We start from the raw sequence: 22,172 nt of genomic DNA, 5'->3' as shown, positions 1-22,172 counted from the left end.
CATCTGTGAAGAGCACAGGGCGCCAGTGGCGAATTTGCCAATCTTGGTGTTCTCTGCCAAATGCCAAACGTCTTGCACGGTGTTGGGCTGTAAGCACAACCCCCACCTGTGGACGTCGGGCCCTCATACCACCCTCATGGAGTCTGTTTATGACCGTTTGAGCAGACACATGCACATTTGTGGCCTGCTGGAGGTCATTTTGCAGGGCTCTGGCAGTGCTCCTCCTGCTCCTCCTTGCACAAAGGCGGAGGTAGCGGTCCTGCTGCTGGGTTGTTGCCCTCCTACGGCCTCCTCCACGTCTCCTGATGTACTGGCCTGTCTCCTGGTAGCGCCTCCATGCTCTGGACACTACGCTGACAGACACAGCAAACCTTCTTGCCACAGCTCGCATTGATGTGCCATCCTGGATGAGCTGCACTACCTGAGCCACTTGTGTGGGTTGTAGACTCCGTCTCATGCTACCACTAGAGTGAAAGCACCGCCAGCATTCAAAAGTGACCAAAACATCAGCCAGGAAGCATAGGAACTGAGAAGTGGTCTGTGGTCACCACCTGCAGAACCACTCCTTTATTGGGGGTGTCTTGCTAATTGCCTATAATTTCCACCTTTTGTCTATTCCATTTGCACAACAGCATGTGAAATTTATTGTCAATCAGTGTTGCTTCCTAAGTGGACAGTTTGATTTCACAGAAGTGTGATTGACTTGGAGTTACATTGTGTTGTTTAAGTGTTCCCTTTATTTTTTTGAGCAGTGTATATTTTTTGCTCCTTTGCACCCCAGTATCTCTACTTGCACATTCATCTTCTGCACATCTATCACTCCAGTGTTAAATTGCTAAATTGTAATTATTTTGCCACTATGGCCTATTTATTGCCTTACCTCTCTAATCTTACTTCATTTGCACACACTGACGTTTCTATTGTTATTGACTGTACGTTTGTTTATTCCATGTGTAACTCTGTGTTGTATGTGTCGCACTGCTTTGCCTCATCTTGGCCAGGTCGCAGTTGTAAATGAGAACTTGTTCTCAAATGGCCTACCTGGTTAACTAAAGGTGAAATAAATTAAATTAAATAAAACACTGGCACACTGCTTCTCACCTCAGAGCCAAAGCTGGGCTTAGGGTTGGTGTGTGTGGGGAGTGTTCCAGGAAGACTGGGTTCCTCAGTGACCTCCTCAGGTACCTTCTCAGCTACCATCTCAGTAACTGTTACCCTCTTAGCCTCCTCTGGCTCTGGTACTGGTGCTGGGATAGAGGAAGGGCTGGGGGATGGAGCACTGGGAGTGTCCCCTGAACTAGACCTGAGCAGACATGGTAGAAGAACAGAGAAATTGGTTAATCTTGTGTGTGTGTGTGTGTGTGTGTGTGTGTGTGTGTGTGTGTGTGTGTGTCTGTATTAGTACACTCTCATTTGTTCTACCTCTGCTGCACTGTGTCTCTCTCCAGTCTCTGTTCAGCAGTAGAGGCGGCTCGAGCTCTGGGTTGATCTGCCCTCTCCACATCAATCTCACACTTCTTGGGACACAGCACCTGTAGAAGAACAACACATTTAATAACTCCACCATACAACCTTATTACAAAACATCATGTATTGAATCAATACACAACTATAGTGCCTCCTACAAAGTAAGATAGTGTTTCTAAAGTACTGTAAGTGCAAGAGTGTGTCTCACCTTCAGTTCAGCCCTCAGTAGAATCTGACTGTCAGGTGAGGCTCCATCCAGTCTCAGCCACTGATCCAGGACCAGATCTGGTTCTGACAGCAGCTCTCTGACTGGTACCACCAGAGAACCAATAGGCAAGGTCCAACTGTGAGACAACTAGTATAAGAGAAAATGGAAGAAGGATGGATGACAGCGTAATGTAGCACCCTTTTATAAAAGCACACATCTTTAAGCTCTTATCTAAAAAGTAACATACACACTCACCTTCACTATGAGGATCTCCTCTCTGGGGTCATGAACCAGGAAGTAAAAAGCTTCGTCCCACTGGGGTGAGATGGTGCGATCACACACCTTAAGAGACATAGAAAGGAGTCATGAGCTGTAATTCACTGACATAAACCTGCTCCTTTCCAATAAATATCTCTATAAGTCTTATTCTGGTGACATAATCATTGATGCTTGGCTGCCGTTTGACAAATAAAAATAATCTAATCATGTAGACTAGCCTACCCGCATTGTATCTACGAGCTGTTGGCTACAGCGCACTTGCCAAAACCAGAGTGGGCACACTAGCTATATAACGGCAAAATAATGGGTGAGAAAACCATCAGTAGAGTTGAAAATGCGATGGAAACCCATTTCACTTTTTTTGGTACATGGGATTTTAACTGCAAACGGTATTTTGTGTAATTGATGATTACTTGGGTGCTGCCAGCTGTGGGCAGGATTAAAATAAATAATCCTAACACAATGAAAACTGTTACGGTATCCTTAATTCCGTGACATACCATTTTTTCCCTATCATCTCACAAATCTCAGTTTTGGACAAGACTGACTTTATGAACAAAATGTTTTCATTAACACTTTGTAGTCAAAAACATTATTTGCTTTTTAGGGGCAGACCCTCTTTAAGGACACATTGAATGGTTTTACAGTGTCATATGTCAATTTTAAACAGGACATATTGCATGAGTTATCTGTCTCACCGTCGTTTTATGGGAGGTCCCCCCCACAACAAGTTCAGCTCCCACTTTTGGCTCCTTCCCACTCTTCTTCAGCTAGAAGCACACCACAATGAACAAACACACACACACACACTCGATGTGCACAAAAATAAACACCGTATTCATATGCAAAATAGAATGAGTCTTCTAAACATAACAAACATAACATCATTATCATAAGCCCTGCACACAAAGTCATGAGATCCCTTCCAAACTGAGAAAGAGGTAGATTAGACGCACAGGTAGGCCGTCAGCCCTCTCCACAAACACAAACAGTAGAGCCATGGATGGAAAGACTTTGTTGTGGTAGGACTGCCTGGACTGGAACTGGAACACCTGAGGGAAATGTAAACAGGTCAGTGGGACTGTATAGCACTGTGTTTCAGGATGCATTACTCTACTGTTTTCTACTGCCTATTATACTGGACAAAAACATAAACACAACATGCAACAATTAAAAAAATTGTTCTGAGTTACAGTTCATATAAGGAAATTATTCAATTGAAATGAATTCATTAGGCCCTAATCTATGGATTGCACATGACTGGGCAGGGGTGCAGTGATTGGAGGGCCTGGGAGGACATAGGCCCACCCATCGGGGAGCCAGGCCCAGCCAATTAGAATTAGTTTTCCCCCACAAAAGGGCTTTATTACCAACAAAAATACTCCTCAGCACCAGAGCCGGATGTGGAGGTCCTGGGCTGGCGAGGTTACACGTGGTCTGCGATTGAGGCCGGATGGACCTACTATCAAATTCTCTAAAACAACATTAGAGGCAGCTTATTGTAGAGAAATGAACATTCAATTCTCTTGCAACAGCTCCGGTGGACATTCCTGAAGTCAGTGTGCCAACTGCATGTTCCCTCAAAACTTAAGACATCTGTGGCATTTTAAAGTGGCCTTTTATTGTCCCCAGCATAAGGTGCACCTGTGTAATGATCATGCTTTTTAATCAGCTTGTTGATATGCCACACCTGTCAGGTGGATGGATTATCTTGGCAAAGGAGAAATGCTCACTAACAGGGATATAAACAAATTTGTGCACAAAATTTGAGAGAAATAAGCTTTTTGTGCGTATGGAACATTTCTGGGATTTTTTATTTCAGCTCATGAAACACGGGACCAATACTTTACATGTTGCGTTCATATTTTTGTTCAGTGTATATTGTTATGTTTTGTACTCAGGTATCATTTGCAAAACAGATTCTATGATCTCAACATGATCTCCTTAATAACTCCTAAATTACAGTGCATTTGGAAAGTATTCAGACCCCTTGACTTTTTCCACATTTTGTTACGTTACAGCCTTATTCTAAAATGGATTAAATCGTTTTTCCCCCCTCATCAATCTACACACATTATTTAGCAAAAATGTCTAAAAACCTGTTTTCGCTTTGTCATTATGGGGTAGTGTGCTTTTTGTAAATACATTTTACAAAAAGGCTGTAACAAAGAAAAAAACTGAAAAAGGGAAAGGGTCTGAATACTTGCCGAATGCACTGTATGTGTATAAGGATATATTACTCTACTGTTTAATACTGCAAATATTTGGGGGACGAATGTAAAACTGGAAGAATAGGACTGACCTGATCCAGTCTGTCTGGTTGTGATACTGTTGGTACCCACTCCAGTACCAGGTGAACACGACCTGACTTCACATCATTCAGAATGTACCACTGGAAAAGAGAGACAACAACTCACAGTGTAGCCTACCATTGAAACAGGGTAACTAAAAAGCTTTCACATAGGATGGTAAAGTTCAACATTCAGTACAGTGATTGGTTTGTTTAAATTAGAGTGCGTAGTCATGTCAACTCCATTGCAGGCAGGTAGATCTCACCTGGTCAGTGTATTGAGAGGTGATGATATCCTTCAGACTGATCTTCAACCTGTAACAGTACATCACTATCAGAGAACAAACTACTTAGAGAGCCAACTACTGTACAAACACATGTAATATGGAGCAAAAATAAATATATGGGAGTAGTTACATGTCCCTGCCATAGAAACCTATCTAATTCCCAGAGACTGTTTGCATTCCAAATGGCACCCTAAAGTAGTGCACTATATATAGACTAGGATGCCATTTGGGTCACAGCCTGCATACCTTCCCATGAAGTCATCCTTCATGTCCATGTCCTTATCAAACAGCTCTACATGCAGCTCCTGGCCAGGCAGTGTGGTCAGAACCACCTGGGAGACAACACAACAACAGCTTCAGTAAGGGCAGTATTCTACATACTAAAACTGGAAACACACAGGGAAACAATGATAATAGGCAAGTCCTCAGTTTAAGCCTGCTGTCCTGGTTGTTGAGCACTCATTCTATGGTTCTACTGTTTACTGAAGTGCAGAGACCTCCTTGAACTCATTATTACCCTACAGTGGCATGAGTGTCCGTTTTGAACAATGGCTTTGTTTGTTTGGTTAAAAATATCTGATTTGAAATTAAGATTATATTTCACAAGATTTGATTTATTGGGTCGACCAAATAAAATCATGGCCACTATGTAATATCCTACCTCATACATCTCGTTCCAGGTGGGGTTGAGGTTCCTATTGATGACCCGGCTTTCAAAGGTCTCACCCCCAATGTTGATCTTGACATAGGGGTCACTCTTGCCCTTCACCATGCCCCCCATCATGTTGTCCTTGGGGACCAGATTTTGGCCCTCTAGAAGGTGGATTCTCAGCACCCCCTAAAACAACAAAACACTTTACTTCATCACAGACTTACATTCTTCAACATTGCTATCTCATAACATGGCATTATTTACCTCTGTGGCAAAGCTGGGGTCAGGGGAGGTCTGTTGGGGGCGTATCTTTGAGAGACCTGCTGCTAGGTTGGCTGCTTCTGTAGAGGAAGTGGGGATGTTTTCCTCATCTAACCATAACACCTGAAAAGAAAGAAAGAAAGAAAGAAAGAGAGAGATAGATAGGATAATACATTACATAGGCCAAACTGAGCAATTTGTTTTTAGATGTGCATCAACCTGTAGGTTGGGATTGAGAGGAGGTACCAGTCCTTACCCTGAGTACAATGTTGATGTAGATGCGGCTGGCAGGGCCAGATTTGTCTAGCTGGAACCACTGGTCCAGAGACAGGTTGGGGCCCGACAGCAGGCGGGACAGAGGGATGGACAGACTACCTAGAGTCTGTATCCGGTCATTGTCCTTCACCTGAGACAAACATGGGAGGATAGTGAGAATGTTGAGTGAAGAATACAAACAGAGAAAAGAGACAGTGGTCATTGAACAGAATGCTATGTGGGAAAAACAGACATAAATGCAGCATTCATTAAATGAACATGATGACAAATGGGTGCAGAACATGTTATCCAATGGAGATAGAATATCAAGATACCTGAATGTCTATTGACTGCTTGTGTGGATCTGGGATAAAGAAGGTGAAGGCATCTTCCCACGTTGGGTTGATGGTCGTCCAACAGGTCTAAGAGCAACGTGAAGGAAAATTGAGAGTGAAATAGGAGGGAGTTTGACTTCAAAGCAAAGATAGTCTACTACTGTGGTAGCACTGTTTGGTCCTTTTCTCCACTATAGGAGCTGAATGGAATAAGTCTCGTAAGTCACTGCTCTGGTAGTCTTACCCTGCTCTCTCGAGTGATGTCCTGCACAGACAACTGCACCATGGGACTAGGTTCTTTATTGCCCTTCTTCATCTAAAACACAAACATAGAAACACACATTGAAATATAAGGCAAACACAAACAACCAACATTAACAACACAACGGGGGGGTTTGTTCCGGCCCAGCATTAACACAACCGATTAGTGTGGCGCGACATTTCACCAACATTTCATTTTTTCCCAGTTATTAAAAAAATGACTTGACTGACGTCGGTTCAATTACTTGAATTCCCTTATATAAACACAAAATTTTATTAATATTTTTATTATTTTGCCTTTATTTAACCAGGTAAGCTAGTTGAGAACAAGTTCTCATTTACAACTGCGACCTGGCCAAGATAAAGCAAAGCAGTGCGACAGAAACAACAACACAGAGTTACACATGGAATAAACAAGCGTACAGTCAATAATACAATAGGGGGAAAAAGAAAGTCTAAATACAGTGTGTGCAAATGGCGTGAGGAGGGAAGGCAATAAATAGGCCATAGTAGCAAAGTAATTACAATTTAGCAGATTAACACTGGAGTGATAGATGAGCAGATGATGGTGTGTAAGTAGTGATACTGGTGTGCAAATGAGCAGCAAAGTAAATAAAAACAATATGGGGATGAGGTAGGTAGATTGGGTGGGCTATTTACAGATGGACTATGTACAGCTGCAGCGATTGGTTAGCTGCTCAGATAGCTGATGTTTAAAGTTAGTGAGGGAGATATAAGTCTCCAACTTCAGTGATTTTTGCAATTCGTTCCAGTCACTGGCTGCAGAGAACTGGAAGGAAACGCGGCCAAAGGAGGTGTTGGCTTTGTGGATGACCAGTGAGATATACCTGCTGGAGCGCGTGCTACGGGTGGGTGTTGTTATCGTGACCAGTGAGCTGAGATAAGGCAGAGCTTTACCTAGCAAAGACTTATAGCTGACCTGGAGCCAGTGGGTCTGGCAACGAATATGTAGCGAGGGCCAGACAAATAGAGCATACAGGTCGCAGTGGTGGGTGGTGTAAGGCGCTTTGCTAACAAAACGGATGGCACTGTGATAGACTACATCCAATTTGCTGAGTAGAGTATTGGAAGCTATTTTGTAGATGACATCGCCGAAGTCGAAGATCGGTAGGATAGTCAGTTTTAAGAGGGTATGTTTGGCAGAGTGAGTGAAGGAGGCTTTGTTGTGAAATAGAAAGCCGATTCTAGATTTGATTTTGGATTGGAGCAGCGATCGGTTGAAAAGAATGCATTTAGTTTTACTAGCGTTTAAGAGCAGTTGGAGGCCATGGAAGGAGTGTTGTATGGCATTGAAGCTTGTTTGGAGGTTTGTTAACACAGTGTCCGAAGAAGGGCCAGATGTATACAGAATGGTGTCGTCTGCGTAGAGGTGGATCAAGGAATCACCCGCAGCAAGAGCGACATCGTTGATATATACAGAGAAAAGAGAGAACCCTGTGGTACCCCCATAGAGACTGCCAGAGGTCCTGACAGCAGGCCCTCTGATTTGACACACTCTATCTGAGAAGTAGTTGGTGAACCAGGCGAGGCAGTCATTTGAGAAACCAAGGCTGTTGAGTCTGCCGATTAAGAATACAGTGATTGACAGAGTCGAAGGCCTTGGCCAGGTCGATGAAGACGGCTTCATTGTACTGTCTTTTATCGATGGCGGTTATGATATCGTTTAGTACCTTGAGCGTGGCTGAGGTGCACCCGTGACCAGCTCGGAAACCGGATTGCACAGTGGAGAAGGTATGGTGGGATTTGAAATGGTCAGTGGTCTGTTTGTTAACTTGGCTTTCGAAGACTTTAGAAAGGCAGGGCAGGATGGATATAGGTCTGTAACAGTTTGGGTCTAGAGTGTCACCTAGAGGGGGATGACCCCGGAAGTTAACCCACTGTTCCTAGGCCGTCATTGAAAGTAAGAATTTGTTCTTAACTGGCTTGCCAAGTTAAATAAAGGTGAAGTAAAAAAATTAAAAACATAGGTAATATGGTCTGGCTGGCTGAATGCTACTGCCTGAGCAGAGATGAGTTGATGACTTTAAGGAATGATAAATAATAAAGTCATCAAATAAAAACTTGGTAATATACACAACTGAAATATTGTGTTATTTCATAGTAATAAACTCTTTCTCTATTGATGTCTACCTAATGTAGACCTGACAGAGACAATGGAATATTTTCTATGTTTTGGCAATTTAATTTTCACTATTTTTCAGCCTTGAAATTTCCATTAAAAAAGGTCTAAAATCATTGCTATGTCATTATTTAATAATACTGTGATTATCTTTTCATAATCAAACCGAAATCGAACTGACCTCAAAGTACTAATCGCTCAGCACTACAACCAATTCAACTAATCAAATGATTGATGATTAGAATTGATTAGTTAAGACAGTAAAGATGGCGCCGAAGAACATGGCTGACGTTTTACATTCTCCCAACCAATTGTGCAATTTTGTTATTTTTTCTGCGTAACTTACAATTTTACTTATTGTGTACATAATGTTGCTGCTACCGTCTCTTATGTCCAAAAATTACTTCTGGACATCAGAAAAGCGATTACTCACTGCGAACTGGAAGAAACGTTTTCCTTTAATGAGTCAGACGAGAAGGATATCTAAGACCACCTTTACTCCACACACAGTTCTCCCCCGCCCTCCATTTGGCAAATCTGACCACAATTCTATCCTCCTGATTCCAGCTTACAAGTAAAAACTAAAGCCGAAAGTAACAGTGACTCGCTCAATACAGAAGTGGTCAGATGACGCGGATGCTACATTACAGGACTGTTTTGCAAGCACCGACTAAAATATGTTCCAGGATTCATCCAATGGCATTGAGGAGTATACCACCTCAATCATCGGCTTCATCAATAAGTGCATCGATGACGTCGTCCCCACAGTGACTGTACGTACACATCCCAACCAGAAGCCATGGATTACAGGCAACATCTGCTTCGAGCTATCGGCTAGAGCTGCCGCTTTCAAGGAGCGGGAGACTAATCCGGACGCTTATAAGAAATCCCGCTATGCCCTCAGACGAACCATCAAACAAGCAAAGCGTCAATACAGGATTAAGATTGAAACATACTACACCGGCACTGACGCTCGTCGGATGTGGCAGGGCTTGAAAACCATTACGGACTACAAAGGGAAACCCAGAAGCGAGCTGCCCAGTGACGTGAGCCTACAAGACGAGCTAAATGCCTTTTATGCTCGCTTCGAGGCAAACAACACTGAAGCATGCACGAGAGCACCAGCTATTCTGGATGACTGTGTGATAACGCTCTCGGTAGCCGATGTGAACAAAACCTTTAAACAGGTCAACATTCACAAAGCCGGTTTTTATTATTTATTACAAAAAACACAAGGAAGGTGTAACATTAAAGAATTATAACATGAAGGACAAACAATACAGCATCAAGACACTATCAACATGTATCAGTCTTTCCGCAACAGAGCCATCCTTATGTGTGAGGGTGCGTGTGCATGATAGTGATATAAAATATATGTCATAGTTTCCTTTTTCATGATCACAATCTTGTGAAACCCGAACCCTCCAAGATCTCCCAATAGCTGTCCCTCAACCATTCGAGACCCCACCCACAGTCCCCCCCCCCCCCGGAATGATAAAAAATGTATACAATTAATTCCATTCCCCACCCACAAGAACCCCCCAATGCACCAACAACCAAGAGAATGAACTAAAGACTTTAAAAAGGAAAAGACAGAAGAAAACAGCAAACAATGCAAAAAAAAATTTACTAAATAATACATTTAAAACATAGGACATCAAGGACAACTGAAATCATAACAGAAATGCCTACTTTATATGTTTGTGTGCATATCTGGCACTATTACATGTATGCGTGTGTTCTTGTATATGTTTATTTTTATTTGAATGAGAGTGTGTGTATATGCATGTGTACAAACACCTGCATGGCATCAGCCTCAGGCAAACCGGTATTAGTTGTAAAAACACTGCCACTTAGTGTCATTCAAATGTACTTTCATAATGATTTATTTTGACTTTTTTCCCCCTTTATCTTTTGATCATCCTTCTCTCTCTCACACAGCAACTCCACTCCCACTTGTCTCCAATTCCACAAACCAACCCTCAGCTTCCCTCAGCCCATCCCATCTATCTCTGCTGGCCACCCACTTTGTGTTTCTACGCAACACATATCTTTCAACTATGCTATGATGTTTAATGTACAATTTCAATCTATCTAATCGAATCTGAAGATTGCGTGTTGAAGATAAATACTTTTACTTAAAGTATTAGTATATTAGTAATTGACTGGCCCGGTCTCTCCAGATCTCCTAACAGTACTATTTCTAGGGTCAATTTTAGATCAATGCTATGCATTTTCAGCCATTCCTGAATCTGAGACCAGAAACAGGCTACCTGCGGGCAATACCAAAATAAATGGTCTATTGATTCTGTATCCTCACAACAAAATCTCACAACAAAAATTTGTTTCCTGTGTCAGTGTTTGGACCACACAGGACTGTTTTGAGGTATGTCACGTTTGTTGTTTTGTAGTTTGTAGTGTTTTCTTGTTATTTACATGAAACATGTACAATTATCAATCCGCATCTTGGTCCGATCCATGCTCCTCCTCGTCTGAGGAGGAGAACGACTTTGACAGCCATTACAGAAACACCCACCACAACAGGACCAAGCGGATTGAGGAAGGAGGGCAAGGAACTAAAGCAATGGAGAGAAGAGGAATGGAGTTGGGAGCAAATTTTCAATGGAGAAGGACCCTGGGCTAAGGTGGGAGAGAATCGCCGCTCTCGGGAGGAGAAGGAGGCAGCCACAGCCCAGGAGCGCTGGTATGAGGAGGCAGCACGTATGAGAGGCTGGAAGCCCGAGAGGCTCACCCAAAAATTTCTTGGGGGGGGGGGGCTAAAGGGGAGTGTGGCGAAGCCGGGTTGGATACCTGAGCCAACTCCCCGGGCTTACCGTGGAGTAAGAGGGCGTCGTACTGGTCAGACACCGTGTTATGCGGTAAAGCGCACGGTGTCCCCAGTACGCGTGCTTAGCCCAGTGCGGGCTATTCCACCTTGCCGCACTGGGAGGGCTAGGTTGGGCATCGAGCCGGATGCCATGAAGCCGGCCCAACGTATCTGGCCTCCAGTACGTCTCCTCGGGCCGGTGTACATGGCACCAGCCTTACAGGTGGTGTCCCCGGTTCGCCTGCATAGCCCAGTGCGGGCTATTCCACCTCGCCGCACTGGCAGGGCTACGGGGACCATTCAACCTGGTAAGGTTGGGGAGGCTCGGTGCTCAAGAGCACGTGTCCTCCTTCACGGTCCGGTATATCCGGCGCCACCTTCCCACCCCAGTCCAGTACCACCAGTGCCTACACCACGCACCAGGCTTCCAGTGCATCTCCAGAGCCCTGTTCCTCCTCCACGCACTCTCCCTATGGTGCGTGTCTCCAGCCCAGTGCCTCCAGTTCCGGCACCACGCACCAAGCCTCCTGTGCGTCTCCAGAGCCCGGTACGCACTGTTCCTTCTCCCCGCACTCGCCCTAAGGTGCGTGCCCTCAGCCCGGTACCTCCAGTTCCGGTACCACGCACCAGGCCTAGAGTGCGCCACGAGAGTCCAGTGTGCCCTGTTGTTGTTCCCCGCACTAGCCTGAAGGTGCGTGTCCTTAGCCCGGTACCTCCAGTTCCGGTACCACGCACCAGGCCTACAGTGCGTCTCAGCCGGCCAGAGTCTGCCGTCTGCCCAGCGGCGCCTGAACTGCCCGTCTGCCCAGCGGCGCCTGAACTGCCCGTCTGCCCAGCGGCGCCTGAACTGCCCGTCTGCCCAGCGGCGCCTGAACTGCCCGTCTGCCCAGCGGCGCCTGAACTGCCCGTCTGCCCAACGCCGTCTGAACTGTCCGTCTGCCATGAGCCTGCAAAGCCGCCCGTCTGCCATGAGCCTGCAAAGCCGCCCGTCTGCCATGAGCCTACAGAGCCGTCCGCCAGACAGGAGCCGCTAGAGCCGTCCGCCAGACCGGATCAGCCAGAGCCTTCCGCCAGACCGGATCAGCCAGAGCCTTCCGCCAGACCGGATCAGCCAGAGCCTTCCGCCAGACCGGATCAGCCAGAGCCTTCCGCCAGACCGGATCAGCCAGAGCCTTCCACCAGACCGGATCAGCCAGAGCCTTCCGCCAGACCGGATCAGCCAGAGCCTTCCGCCAGACCGGATCAGCCAGAGCCTTCCGCCAGATCTGACCAGCCAGAGCCGTCAGCCAGCCATGACCGGCCAGAGCCGCCAGCCAGCCATGACCGGCCAGAGCCGTCAGCCAGCCAGGATCCGCCAGCCAGCCAGGATCCGCCAGCCAGCCCGGAGCTGCCGTCTCTCAGCCCGGAGCTGCCGTCCCTCAGCCCGGAGCTGCCCCTTATCTCGGTGCTGCCCCTTATCTCGGTGCTGCCCCTTATCCCGATGCTGCCCCTTCAGTTAGGTGGGTTTAGTTGGAGGGTGGTCATTGGGTGGGGGATACGGAAGCGGGGAGTGACTATGGTGGTGTGGGGACAGCGTCCAGAGCCGGAGCCACCACCGTGGACAGATGCCCACCCAGACCCTCCCCTAGACTTTTGGTGGTGCGTTCGGAGTACGCACCTTGAGGGGGGGGTTATGTCACGTTCCTGACCTATTTTTATGTTATTTTGATTATGTTTAGTTGGTCAGGGCGTGAGTTGGGGTGGGCATTGTATGTTGTGTGTGTTTGGTTAGTCTATGGGTGTTGTATGTGTATGGGATAGTGTTTGTTAGGTTGTCTAGTTATGTCTATGGCTGCCTAGATTGGGTCTCAATCAGAGACAGCTGTCATTCATTTGTCTCTGATTGGGAGCCATATTTAAGGTAGCCATAGGCAGTAGGCTTTTGTGGGTGTTTGTTTCCTGTGTCAGTGTTTGGACCACACAGGACTGTTTTGAGGTATGTCACGTTTGTTGTTTTGTAGTTTGTAGTGTTTTCTTGTTATTTACATTAAACATGTACAATTATCAATCCGCATCTTGGTCCGATCCATGCTCCTCCTCGTCTGAGGAGGAGAACGACTTTGACAGCCATTACATGTACCATGGAATCGGTACATCAAAAATCTCTTCCCAACTATTTTGCAATCTGTATGGCACAGTTGTCAACATCCTGGTCCTCAAATGAAACTGGTATACTTTCCTATTTATGCTATTTTTATTCCTCCAACAGTTTTGATCCTTTATATTGGGCAGACAGACCAGTTCCCTACCTCCTCCCGCTACCACCTGCCTCCTCCATTTTTGGGGCAATGCTGTAATCAATTGGTTGTACTCTTGGATTGAGCAGACCTTCCTGTACAATTCTGATAACTCCATGAAGGACATAACTCTACCATTACAATATAACTTAAGAACAAAATATCCTTTTCAAACATCTTTCCCATAAATACAGGTATTTTATCAACCAGCACATTTGAGTTCAGCCATAATATTTGTTGTAATATTTGTTCTATCTTTCAGGGGGATGAAATTGAAATTGTAGCCAGCTCTGCAATGCTTGTTTGAAAAAGACAGATACTTTGAAAAAAGTATCATTTTCAATTAATCGAAAATGAGACATGGCAATCTGCACAAAGGCAAAAAGGCCATTTTTAAACAATGGATGAGCTTTCTTATTAATCTACTTGAGAACCATTTAGGGTTCAAGTAAAACTTTTGAATGAGTGAAGCTTTTAGAGAAAGGTTTAGTGCTTTAATATTTAATCATCTCAACCCACCCAATTCATATTCATTATATAGATAGGCTCGTTTTATTTTGTCTGGTTTAGCGTCCCAGATAAAGCGAAATATTTTTTGCTCATATGATTTGAAAAACGAATCATCAGGAGTAGGCAGCGCCATAAGTAAATTAGTAAACTGAGATATGACTAAGGAGTTAATCAGGGCAATTTTTCCATAAATAGACAGGTATTTACCTCTCCATGGTTGCAGGATCTTGTCTATTTTTACAAGTTTTCTATTGAAATTCATTGTGGAGAGCTTATTTATATCTTTTGTGATATGAATACCGAGTATGTCTACTTCACCATCAGCCCATTTTATTGGTAAGCTGCAAGGTAATGTAAAAGTTGTATTTTTTGAGGATCCAATACGTAATATTGTACACTTATCATAATTAGGTTTTAGTCTAGAGAGTACAGAAAAGTTATCTAGATCTTTAATGAGACATTGCAGGGATCTAGCTTGCGGACTTAACATAAAACTTGAGTCATCGGCATACATGGACACCTTTGTTTTTAAGCCTTGGATTTCTAATCCTCTAATGTTGTTATTGGATCTGATTTTAATAGGTAGCATTTCGATGGCCATAACGAATAGATATGGTGACAGCGGACACCCTTTTTTAACTCTTGACAATTCAAAACTCTCTGAGAAGTAGCCGTTGTTTACTATTTTACACCTGGGGTTGCTATACATTATTTTTACCCATTTTATAAGAGAATTACCGAAATTGAAAAAAAACCTTACCCTTACTTTATCAAATGCCTTTTCAAAATCCGCTATAAATACCATTCCTGGCTTATATGTTTCATGATGTTCTATTATTTCTAGTAGTTGTTGTATATTATCTCCAATGTATCGTCCATGTAAAAAACCTGTTTGATCAGGATGAACAATACCTGGTAAAACCCTTTTAATTCTGAGTGCAATGCATTTTGCTAGTATTTTTGCATCACAACATTGAAGTGTAAGGGGCCTCTAGTTTTTTAGATAGACTGGGTCTTTATATTTGCCATCCAGGTCTTGTTTTAATAATAGAGAAATCAGACCTTCCTGCTGAGTACCTGACAGACTACCATTTCTATAGGAGTAGTTAATAGGAGTAGTTATTTCTCACCTGGACAAAAGGAACACCTATGTGAGGATGCTGTTCATTGACTACAGCTCAGTGTTCAACACCATAGTGCCCACGAAGCTCATCACTAAGCTAAGGAATCTGGGACTAAACACCTCCCTCTGCAACTGGATCCTGGACTTCCTGACGGGCCGACCCCAGGTGGTAAGAGTAGGCAACAACAAGTCTGCCATGCTGATCATTAACACTGGGGCCACTCAGGGGTGTGTGCTTAGTTCCCTCCTGTATTCCCTGTTCACCCACGACTGCGTGGCCAAACACGACTCCAACACCATCATTAAGTTTGCTGACGACACAACAGTGGTAGGCCTGATCACCGACAACGATGAGACGGCCTATAGGGAGGAGGTCAGAAAACTGGCAGTGTGGTGCCCTGACAACAACCTCTCTCTCCCTCAATGTGAGCAAGACAAAGGAGCTGATCGTGGACTACAGGGAAAGGCAGGCCGAATAGGCCCCCATTAACATCGACGGGGTTGTAGTGGAGCGGGTCGAGAGTTTCAAGTTCCTTGGTGTCCACATCACCAACAAACTATCATGGTCCAAACATACCAAGACAGCCGTGAAGAGGGCACGACAAAACCTTTTCCCCCTCAGGAGACTGAAAAGATTTGGCATGGCTCCCCCCAGATCCTCAAAAGGTTCTACAGCTGCACCATCGAGAGCATCCTGACCGGATGCATCACCACCTGGTATGGCAACTGCTCGGAATCTGACCATAAGGCGCTACAGAGGGTAGTGCGAACGGCCCAGTACCTCACTGGGGCCAAGCTTCCTGCCATCCAGGACCTATATAATAGGCGGTGTCAGAGGAAAGCCCATAAAATTGTCAGAGACTCCAGTCACCCAAGTTAGATTGTTTTCACTGCTACCGCACGGCAAGCGGTACCGGACGGCCAAGTCTAGGACCAAAAGGATCCTCAACAGCTTCCACCCCCAAGCCATAAGACTGCTGAACAATTCATAAAATCACCACCGGACTATTTACATTGACCCCCCCCTTTGTACACTGCTGCTACTTGCTGTTTGTTTGTTACCTATGCATAGTCACTTCGCCCCCACCTACATGTACAGATTACTTCAACTAGCCTGTACCCTTGCACACTGACTCGGTACTGGTGCCCCCTGTATATAGCCTCGTTATTGTTATTCTTATTGTGTTACTTTTTATTATTACTTTTAATTTTAACCTACATTTCATCTTCTTGAAATGCACTGTTGGTTAAGGGCTTGTAAGTAAGCATTTCACGGTAAAGTCTACACTTGTTGTATTCGGCGCATGTGGCAAATAAAGTTTGATATGATTTCATTTGGTTTGTAACAAAAGCCTGCACACTCTGTAGTGCTATAGAGCTAGGATTGGTAACTACTGCCATAGATGTTGCATGGCAACCGCCGAAAAACAGTACAGAAATCAAAGCCGTCCTGACGCACAGAGGAAACAACAGAGCTGTGTGCAAACAGTTTCAGGAAGTCTAAAGCTGAACACACCACCACTGTGGCTGTTGTTCTCTCCCCTCACCTGCCATTCACTCCCCTTAACAGATTAAATAGGACTGGATACGTGAAAGCAACATGGCAGAAACTCCACCTAGCCTACCTGAAAGCTAGGTGGAGATATTCCTTACATCTATCCAATTATCTCAGCTCAGTGATGGGAAGTGAACAAGGGCAGATGGTAGGGAACAACTCTGTAACAAGAACCCTAACGACAGTTACAGCTGTACCCTAGCAAAGCTACAGACAGGAAGCAGCTTGGGGCTGAGAGAGGAGGGGGGAAAGGTTGATGAGGTGTGGTGACTCACAGGAAGGGCTTCAGCCTTGTCCAGATACACTGCCAAGATGGCTGCTGAGGGGGGGTCAGAAGTCTTACTGGACACCGTCATGCTCTCGTTCCTCTGAAGAACCTGGGGGAGGAGTGGAGAGGAGAGAAGGGGAGAGGCACTCAGCCCTAAGCAATGTTCATTCTGCACATTCCTTCACTACGGGCTCACTGCCAGTGTACACAGTCACCACAATGTTTAACCATACAAGACAGCCTGAGCATCATATTCCTTTCACATTGACTGCGGGAGGAATATTATGATAGGGAAGATATGGATGCAGACCTGTTCCAGTCGCTCCGTATTGGGCAACAAGACCAACCACTCCAGTCTGAAATGGACACATCCTGACTTGGTTTCTTTCAGGGTGAACCACTGAGAAACAAAGCATAAATATACAGATTGTGATGATAACGAAATGGGGGAAGCATAGACATTACTTCTAAATGGGTTGTGAGTCATCTTGTTAAATTGTTATCTTGTTAAATGTCGAACTTTATCAGACATTCAATAATACAAATAACTCACTTCATCAACAACTTTGGACTTCTTGACGATACCCAAATCTATCTTGGTTCTGGAGAAAAATGGAAAAAGGGAGAGAGACAAATAGAGAAATAAACAAAAACAGAGAGAAATCAAGACGATGGAGAAAAACAAGGAAAGGAGAACCCGTAGTATTTAAGAACAAGAGGATAACACTACATTTAAAACACTAGGAGACTTTATATCCTTCTCCTTTTGACTCAGTGGCAGGACTATGAGAGGTGAAAGGTCAGGAGTCAGTAAAAAAGTGGCAGTGCAGCACAAAGAAACCCATGGGCAGGCAGGCAGGCAGAGATGTAGCTACCTCCCCAGAAAGTCATCCTTGTCTGGGTCTTTGTCATAAACCTCCACCTCCAGCTCCTGACCTGGTACTTCATGGACTATGACCTGACACACACACATGGACATACACAACACCATGAGGACCAAACACAGGACATGAATGAGGAGACAATGTGGCTGTGTACTGTATATGATTACTCAGTTGGCAGTGGATTTCCCTTAATAGACACACACACATATAGGGGAATCCCAACTCCGTTACCGGACCAATGCATTCTCTACCAAGTAATGCATTATCTTCCTAAATAAAGGTATGGAAATCAAGACATGCTATTTTCCAACAGTAAATGCAACACTAATATGTGGCAATAACATTCAATGAAAGAGGAATAAGTGATTTTACAATCCTCCGGCTCCTGGCCCCCTCACCTCATACATCTCTCCCCACTTGGGACAGACAGTGTTGTCCACAACGTGGGAGGTGAAAGTCTGAGGCCCCACCCTACACAGAGCATACGGGTCAGACAAACCCGCTATCACACCCTTCATGTAGTTGTCCTTAGCTGGCAGGTCATCAGCCTCCAAGAGGTGGATACGTACCACACCCTGAGAGAGGGGGGAGACAGAGAGAGAGAGAGGAGTAGAGAGAGAACGAGAGGGGGAAAGAGGGGATTCAGAGAGAGAGGGAACAATGGAGCATTTCATGGGGAGGGAGGGAGGCAGAGGAAGACAGTGAGAGGATTGATACTAGTATAAGCTCTATTATGTGTAATGTCTGTATAACTCTGGATCAGAGTTCATTTATCAAGGAGGTTGGCAGTACGCTCAGATAAGATACATAGAGTCTGTGGTCTGAGTAAATGTGTGTGTTTAAGGAGTGTGTTTAAGGAGAGTGTTTGTGGAGAGTGTTTGTGGAGAGTGTTTAAAAAATATAGATATATTTCTAGGGGTAGATCAGCTTTAATATTGCAGATACTGTAGATTGTGGGTTCTATCAAAGTAATTGTTTGCATCATTGCACCATATGTCGGCATACAACGATACCTTTGTTTTTAAGCCTTGGATTTCTAGCCCCTTGATATTATTGTTGGATCTGATTTTAATAGCTAACATTTCGATGGCCACAATAAATAAAAATCTAATCAAATTTATTTGTCACATACACATGGTTAGCAGATGTTAATGCGAGTGTGGCGAAATGCTTGTGCTTCTAGTTCCGACCATGCAGTAATATCTAACAAGTAATATAACCTAACAATTTCACAACAACTACCTTATACACACAAGTGTAAAGGAATGAACAAGAATATGTACATACAAATATATGAATGAGTGATGCCCAAACAGCATAGGCAAGATGCAGTAGATGGTATAGAGTACAGTATATACATATGAGATGAGTAATGTAGGGTATGAAAACATTATATAAAGTGGCATTGTTTAAAGTAGCTAGTGATACATTACATCAAGATGGCAAGATTAGAACGCCGCAGCCCGTCTGGTGTTCAACTTTCCCAAGTTCTCTCACGTCACCCCGCTCCTCCGCTCTCTCCACTGGCTTCCAGTTGAAGCTCGCATCCGCTACAAGACCATGGTGCTTGCCTACGGAGCTGTGAGGGGAACGGCACCTCCGTACCTTCAGGCTCTGATCAGGCCCTACACCCAAACAAGGGCACTGCGTTCATCCACCTCTGGCCTGCTCGCCTCCCTACCTCTGAGGAAGTACAGTTCCCGCTCAGCCCAGTCAAAACTGTTCGCTGCTCTGGCACCCCAATGGTGGAACAAACTCCCTCACGACGCCAGGTCAGCGGAGTCAATCACCACCTTCCGGAGACACCTGAAACCCCACCTCTTTAAGGAATACCTAGGATAGGATAAAGTAATCCTTCTAACCCCCCCCCCCCTTAAAAGAGTTAGATGCACTATTGTAAAGTGGTTGTTCCACTGGATATCATAAGGTGAATGCACCAATTTGTAAGTCGCTCTGGATAAGAGCGTCTGCTAAATGACTTAAATGTAAATGTAAGATGCAGCAGATGGTATAGAGTACAGTATATACATATGAGATGAGTAATGTAGGGTATGTAAACATTATATAAAGTGGCATTGTTTAAAGTGGCTAGTGATAAATTGATTACATACATTTTTCCATTATTAAAGTGGCTATAGTTGAGTCAGTATGTTGACAGCAGCCACTCAATGTTAGTGATGGCTGTTTAACAGTCTGATGGCCTTGAGATAGAAACTGTTTTTCAGTCTCTCGGTCACCGCTTTGATGCACCTGTACTGACATTTACATTTACATTACATTTAAGTCATTTAGCAGACGCTCTTATCCAGAGCGACTTACAAATTGACCTCGCCTTCTGGATGATAGCGGGGTGAACAGGCAGTGGCTCGGGTGGTTGTTGTCCTTGATGATCTTTTTGGCCTTCCTGTGACATCGGGTGGTGTAGGTGTCCTGGAGGGCAGGTAGTTTGCACCCGGTGATGCGTTGTGCAGACCTCACTACCCTCTGGAGAGCCTTACGGTTATGGGCGGAGCAGTTGCCGTACCAGGCGGTGATACAGCCCGACAGGATGCTCTCGATTGTGCATCTGTAAAAGTTTGTGAGTGTTTTTGGTGACAAGCCGAATTTCTTCAGCCTCCTGAGGTTGAAGAGGTGCTGCTTCGGACAAACTGACCATTTCAGTTTGTCCGTGATGTGTATGCCGAGGAACTTAAAACTTTCCACCCTCTCCACTACTGTCCCGTCAATGTAGATGGGGGGCTGCTCCCTCTGCTGTTTCCTGAAGTCCACGATCATCTCCTTTGTTTTGTTGACATTGAGTGTGAGGTTATTTTCCTGACACCACACTCCGAGGGCCCTCACCTCCTCCCTGTAGGCCGTCTCTGATTGAGTTGGAGGCGTGCATGGCCACGCAGTCGTGGGTGAACAGGGAGTACAGGAGAGGGCTGAGAACGCACCCTTGTGGGGACCCAGTGTTGAGGATCAGCGGGGTGGAGATGTTGTTACCTACCCTCACCACCTGGGGGAGGCCCGTCAGGAAGTCCAGGACCCAGTTGCACAGGGAGGGGTCGAGACCCAGGGTCTCGAGCTTAATGACGAGTTTGGAGGGTACTATGGTGTTAAATGCTGAGCTGTAATCGATGAACAGCATTCTTACATAGGTATTCCTCTTGTCCAGATGGGTTAGGGCAGTGTGCAGTGTGATGGCGATTGCGTCGTCTGTGGACCTATTGGGGCGGTAAGCAAATTGGAGTGGGTCTAGGGTGTCAGGTAGGGTGGAGGTGATCCTTGGTCCTTGACTAGTCTCTCAAAGCACTTCATGATGACGGAAGTGAGTGCTACAGGGCGGTAGTCATTTAGCTCAGTTACCTTAGCTTTCTTGGGAACAGGAACAATGGTGGCCCTCTTGAAGCATGTGGGAACAGCAGACTGGGATAAGGATTGATTGAATATGTCTGTAAACACACCAGCCAGCTGGTCTGCGCATGCTCTGAGGACGAGGCCGGGGATGCCGTCTGGGCCTGCAGCCTTGCGAGGGTTAACACATTTAAATGTTTTACTCACGTTGGCTACAGTGAAGGAGAGCCCGCAGGTTTTGGTAGCGGGCCAAGTCAGTGGCACTGTATTGTCCTCAAAGCGAGCAAAAAAGTTGTTTAGTCTGTCTGGGAGCAAGGCATCGTGGTCCGCAATGGGGCTGGTTTTTCTTTTGTAGTCCGTGATTGACCGCCACATACCTCTCGTGTCTGAGCCGTTGAATTGCGACTCCACTTTGTCTCTATACTGACGCTTAGCTTGTTTGATTGCCTTGCGGAGGGAATAGCTACACTGTTTGTATTCGGTCATGTTTCCAGTCACCTTGCCCTGATTAAAAGCAGCTTTCAGTTTTGCGCGAATGCTGCCATCAATCCACGGTTTCTGGTTGGGGAATGTTTTAATAGACGCTTTGGGTACAACATCACCAATGCACTTGCTAATAAACTCGCTCACCGAATCAGCGTATTCGTCAATGTTGTTGTTCGCCGCAATGCGGAACATATCCCAGTCCACGTGATCGAAGCAATCTTGAAGCGTGGAATCCGATTGGTCAGACCAGCGTTGAACAGACCTGAGCGCGGGTGCTTCCTGTTTTAGTTGCTGTCTATAGGCTGGGAGCAACAAAATGGAGTCGTGGTCAGCTTTCCGAAGGGAGGGCGGGGGAGGGCCTTATATGCGTCGCGGAAGTTAGAATAACAGTGGTCTAGGGTTTTGCCAGCCCTGGTAGCACAATCGATATGCTGACAGAATTTGGGGAGCCTTGTTTTCAGATTAGCCTTGT

General features: G+C 45.2%; 1 protein-coding gene across 4 annotated transcripts in view; it reads right to left on the bottom strand.

Annotated features, from left to right (window-relative positions):
• The window catches only part of LOC139535870 (uncharacterized), an 88,418-nt gene that overhangs the window by 57,905 nt on the left and 8,341 nt on the right, over window positions 1–22,172 (bottom strand). For all 4 annotated transcript variants that reach the window (XM_071335741.1, XM_071335742.1, XM_071335744.1 and 1 more), the window contains exons 9-27: window positions 18,277–18,453; window positions 17,870–17,952; window positions 17,548–17,596; window positions 17,305–17,394; window positions 17,002–17,103; window positions 6,279–6,350; window positions 6,035–6,121; window positions 5,701–5,850; window positions 5,448–5,567; window positions 5,193–5,369; window positions 4,778–4,863; window positions 4,511–4,559; window positions 4,257–4,346; window positions 2,911–3,006; window positions 2,653–2,724; window positions 1,931–2,017; window positions 1,676–1,822; window positions 1,423–1,532; window positions 1,102–1,303 (exon numbers count right to left, since the gene is read on the bottom strand). In XM_071335741.1, the coding sequence (XP_071191842.1) occupies window positions 1,102–1,303; window positions 1,423–1,532; window positions 1,676–1,822; window positions 1,931–2,017; window positions 2,653–2,724; window positions 2,911–3,006; window positions 4,257–4,346; window positions 4,511–4,559; window positions 4,778–4,863; window positions 5,193–5,369; window positions 5,448–5,567; window positions 5,701–5,850; window positions 6,035–6,121; window positions 6,279–6,350; window positions 17,002–17,103; window positions 17,305–17,394; window positions 17,548–17,596; window positions 17,870–17,952; window positions 18,277–18,453 (2,046 nt within the window). The remainder of the gene's footprint in view (window positions 1–1,101; window positions 1,304–1,422; window positions 1,533–1,675; window positions 1,823–1,930; window positions 2,018–2,652; window positions 2,725–2,910; window positions 3,007–4,256; window positions 4,347–4,510; window positions 4,560–4,777; window positions 4,864–5,192; window positions 5,370–5,447; window positions 5,568–5,700; window positions 5,851–6,034; window positions 6,122–6,278; window positions 6,351–17,001; window positions 17,104–17,304; window positions 17,395–17,547; window positions 17,597–17,869; window positions 17,953–18,276; window positions 18,454–22,172) is intronic.

The sequence above is a fragment of the Salvelinus alpinus genome, chromosome 12 (assembly GCF_045679555.1).
Source record: "Salvelinus alpinus chromosome 12, SLU_Salpinus.1, whole genome shotgun sequence".
NCBI classification, from domain to species: domain Eukaryota; kingdom Metazoa; phylum Chordata; class Actinopteri; order Salmoniformes; family Salmonidae; genus Salvelinus; species Salvelinus alpinus.
The sequence above is the reverse complement of the archived record's forward strand: the minus strand, read 5'-3'. Positions and strand labels throughout refer to the sequence as shown.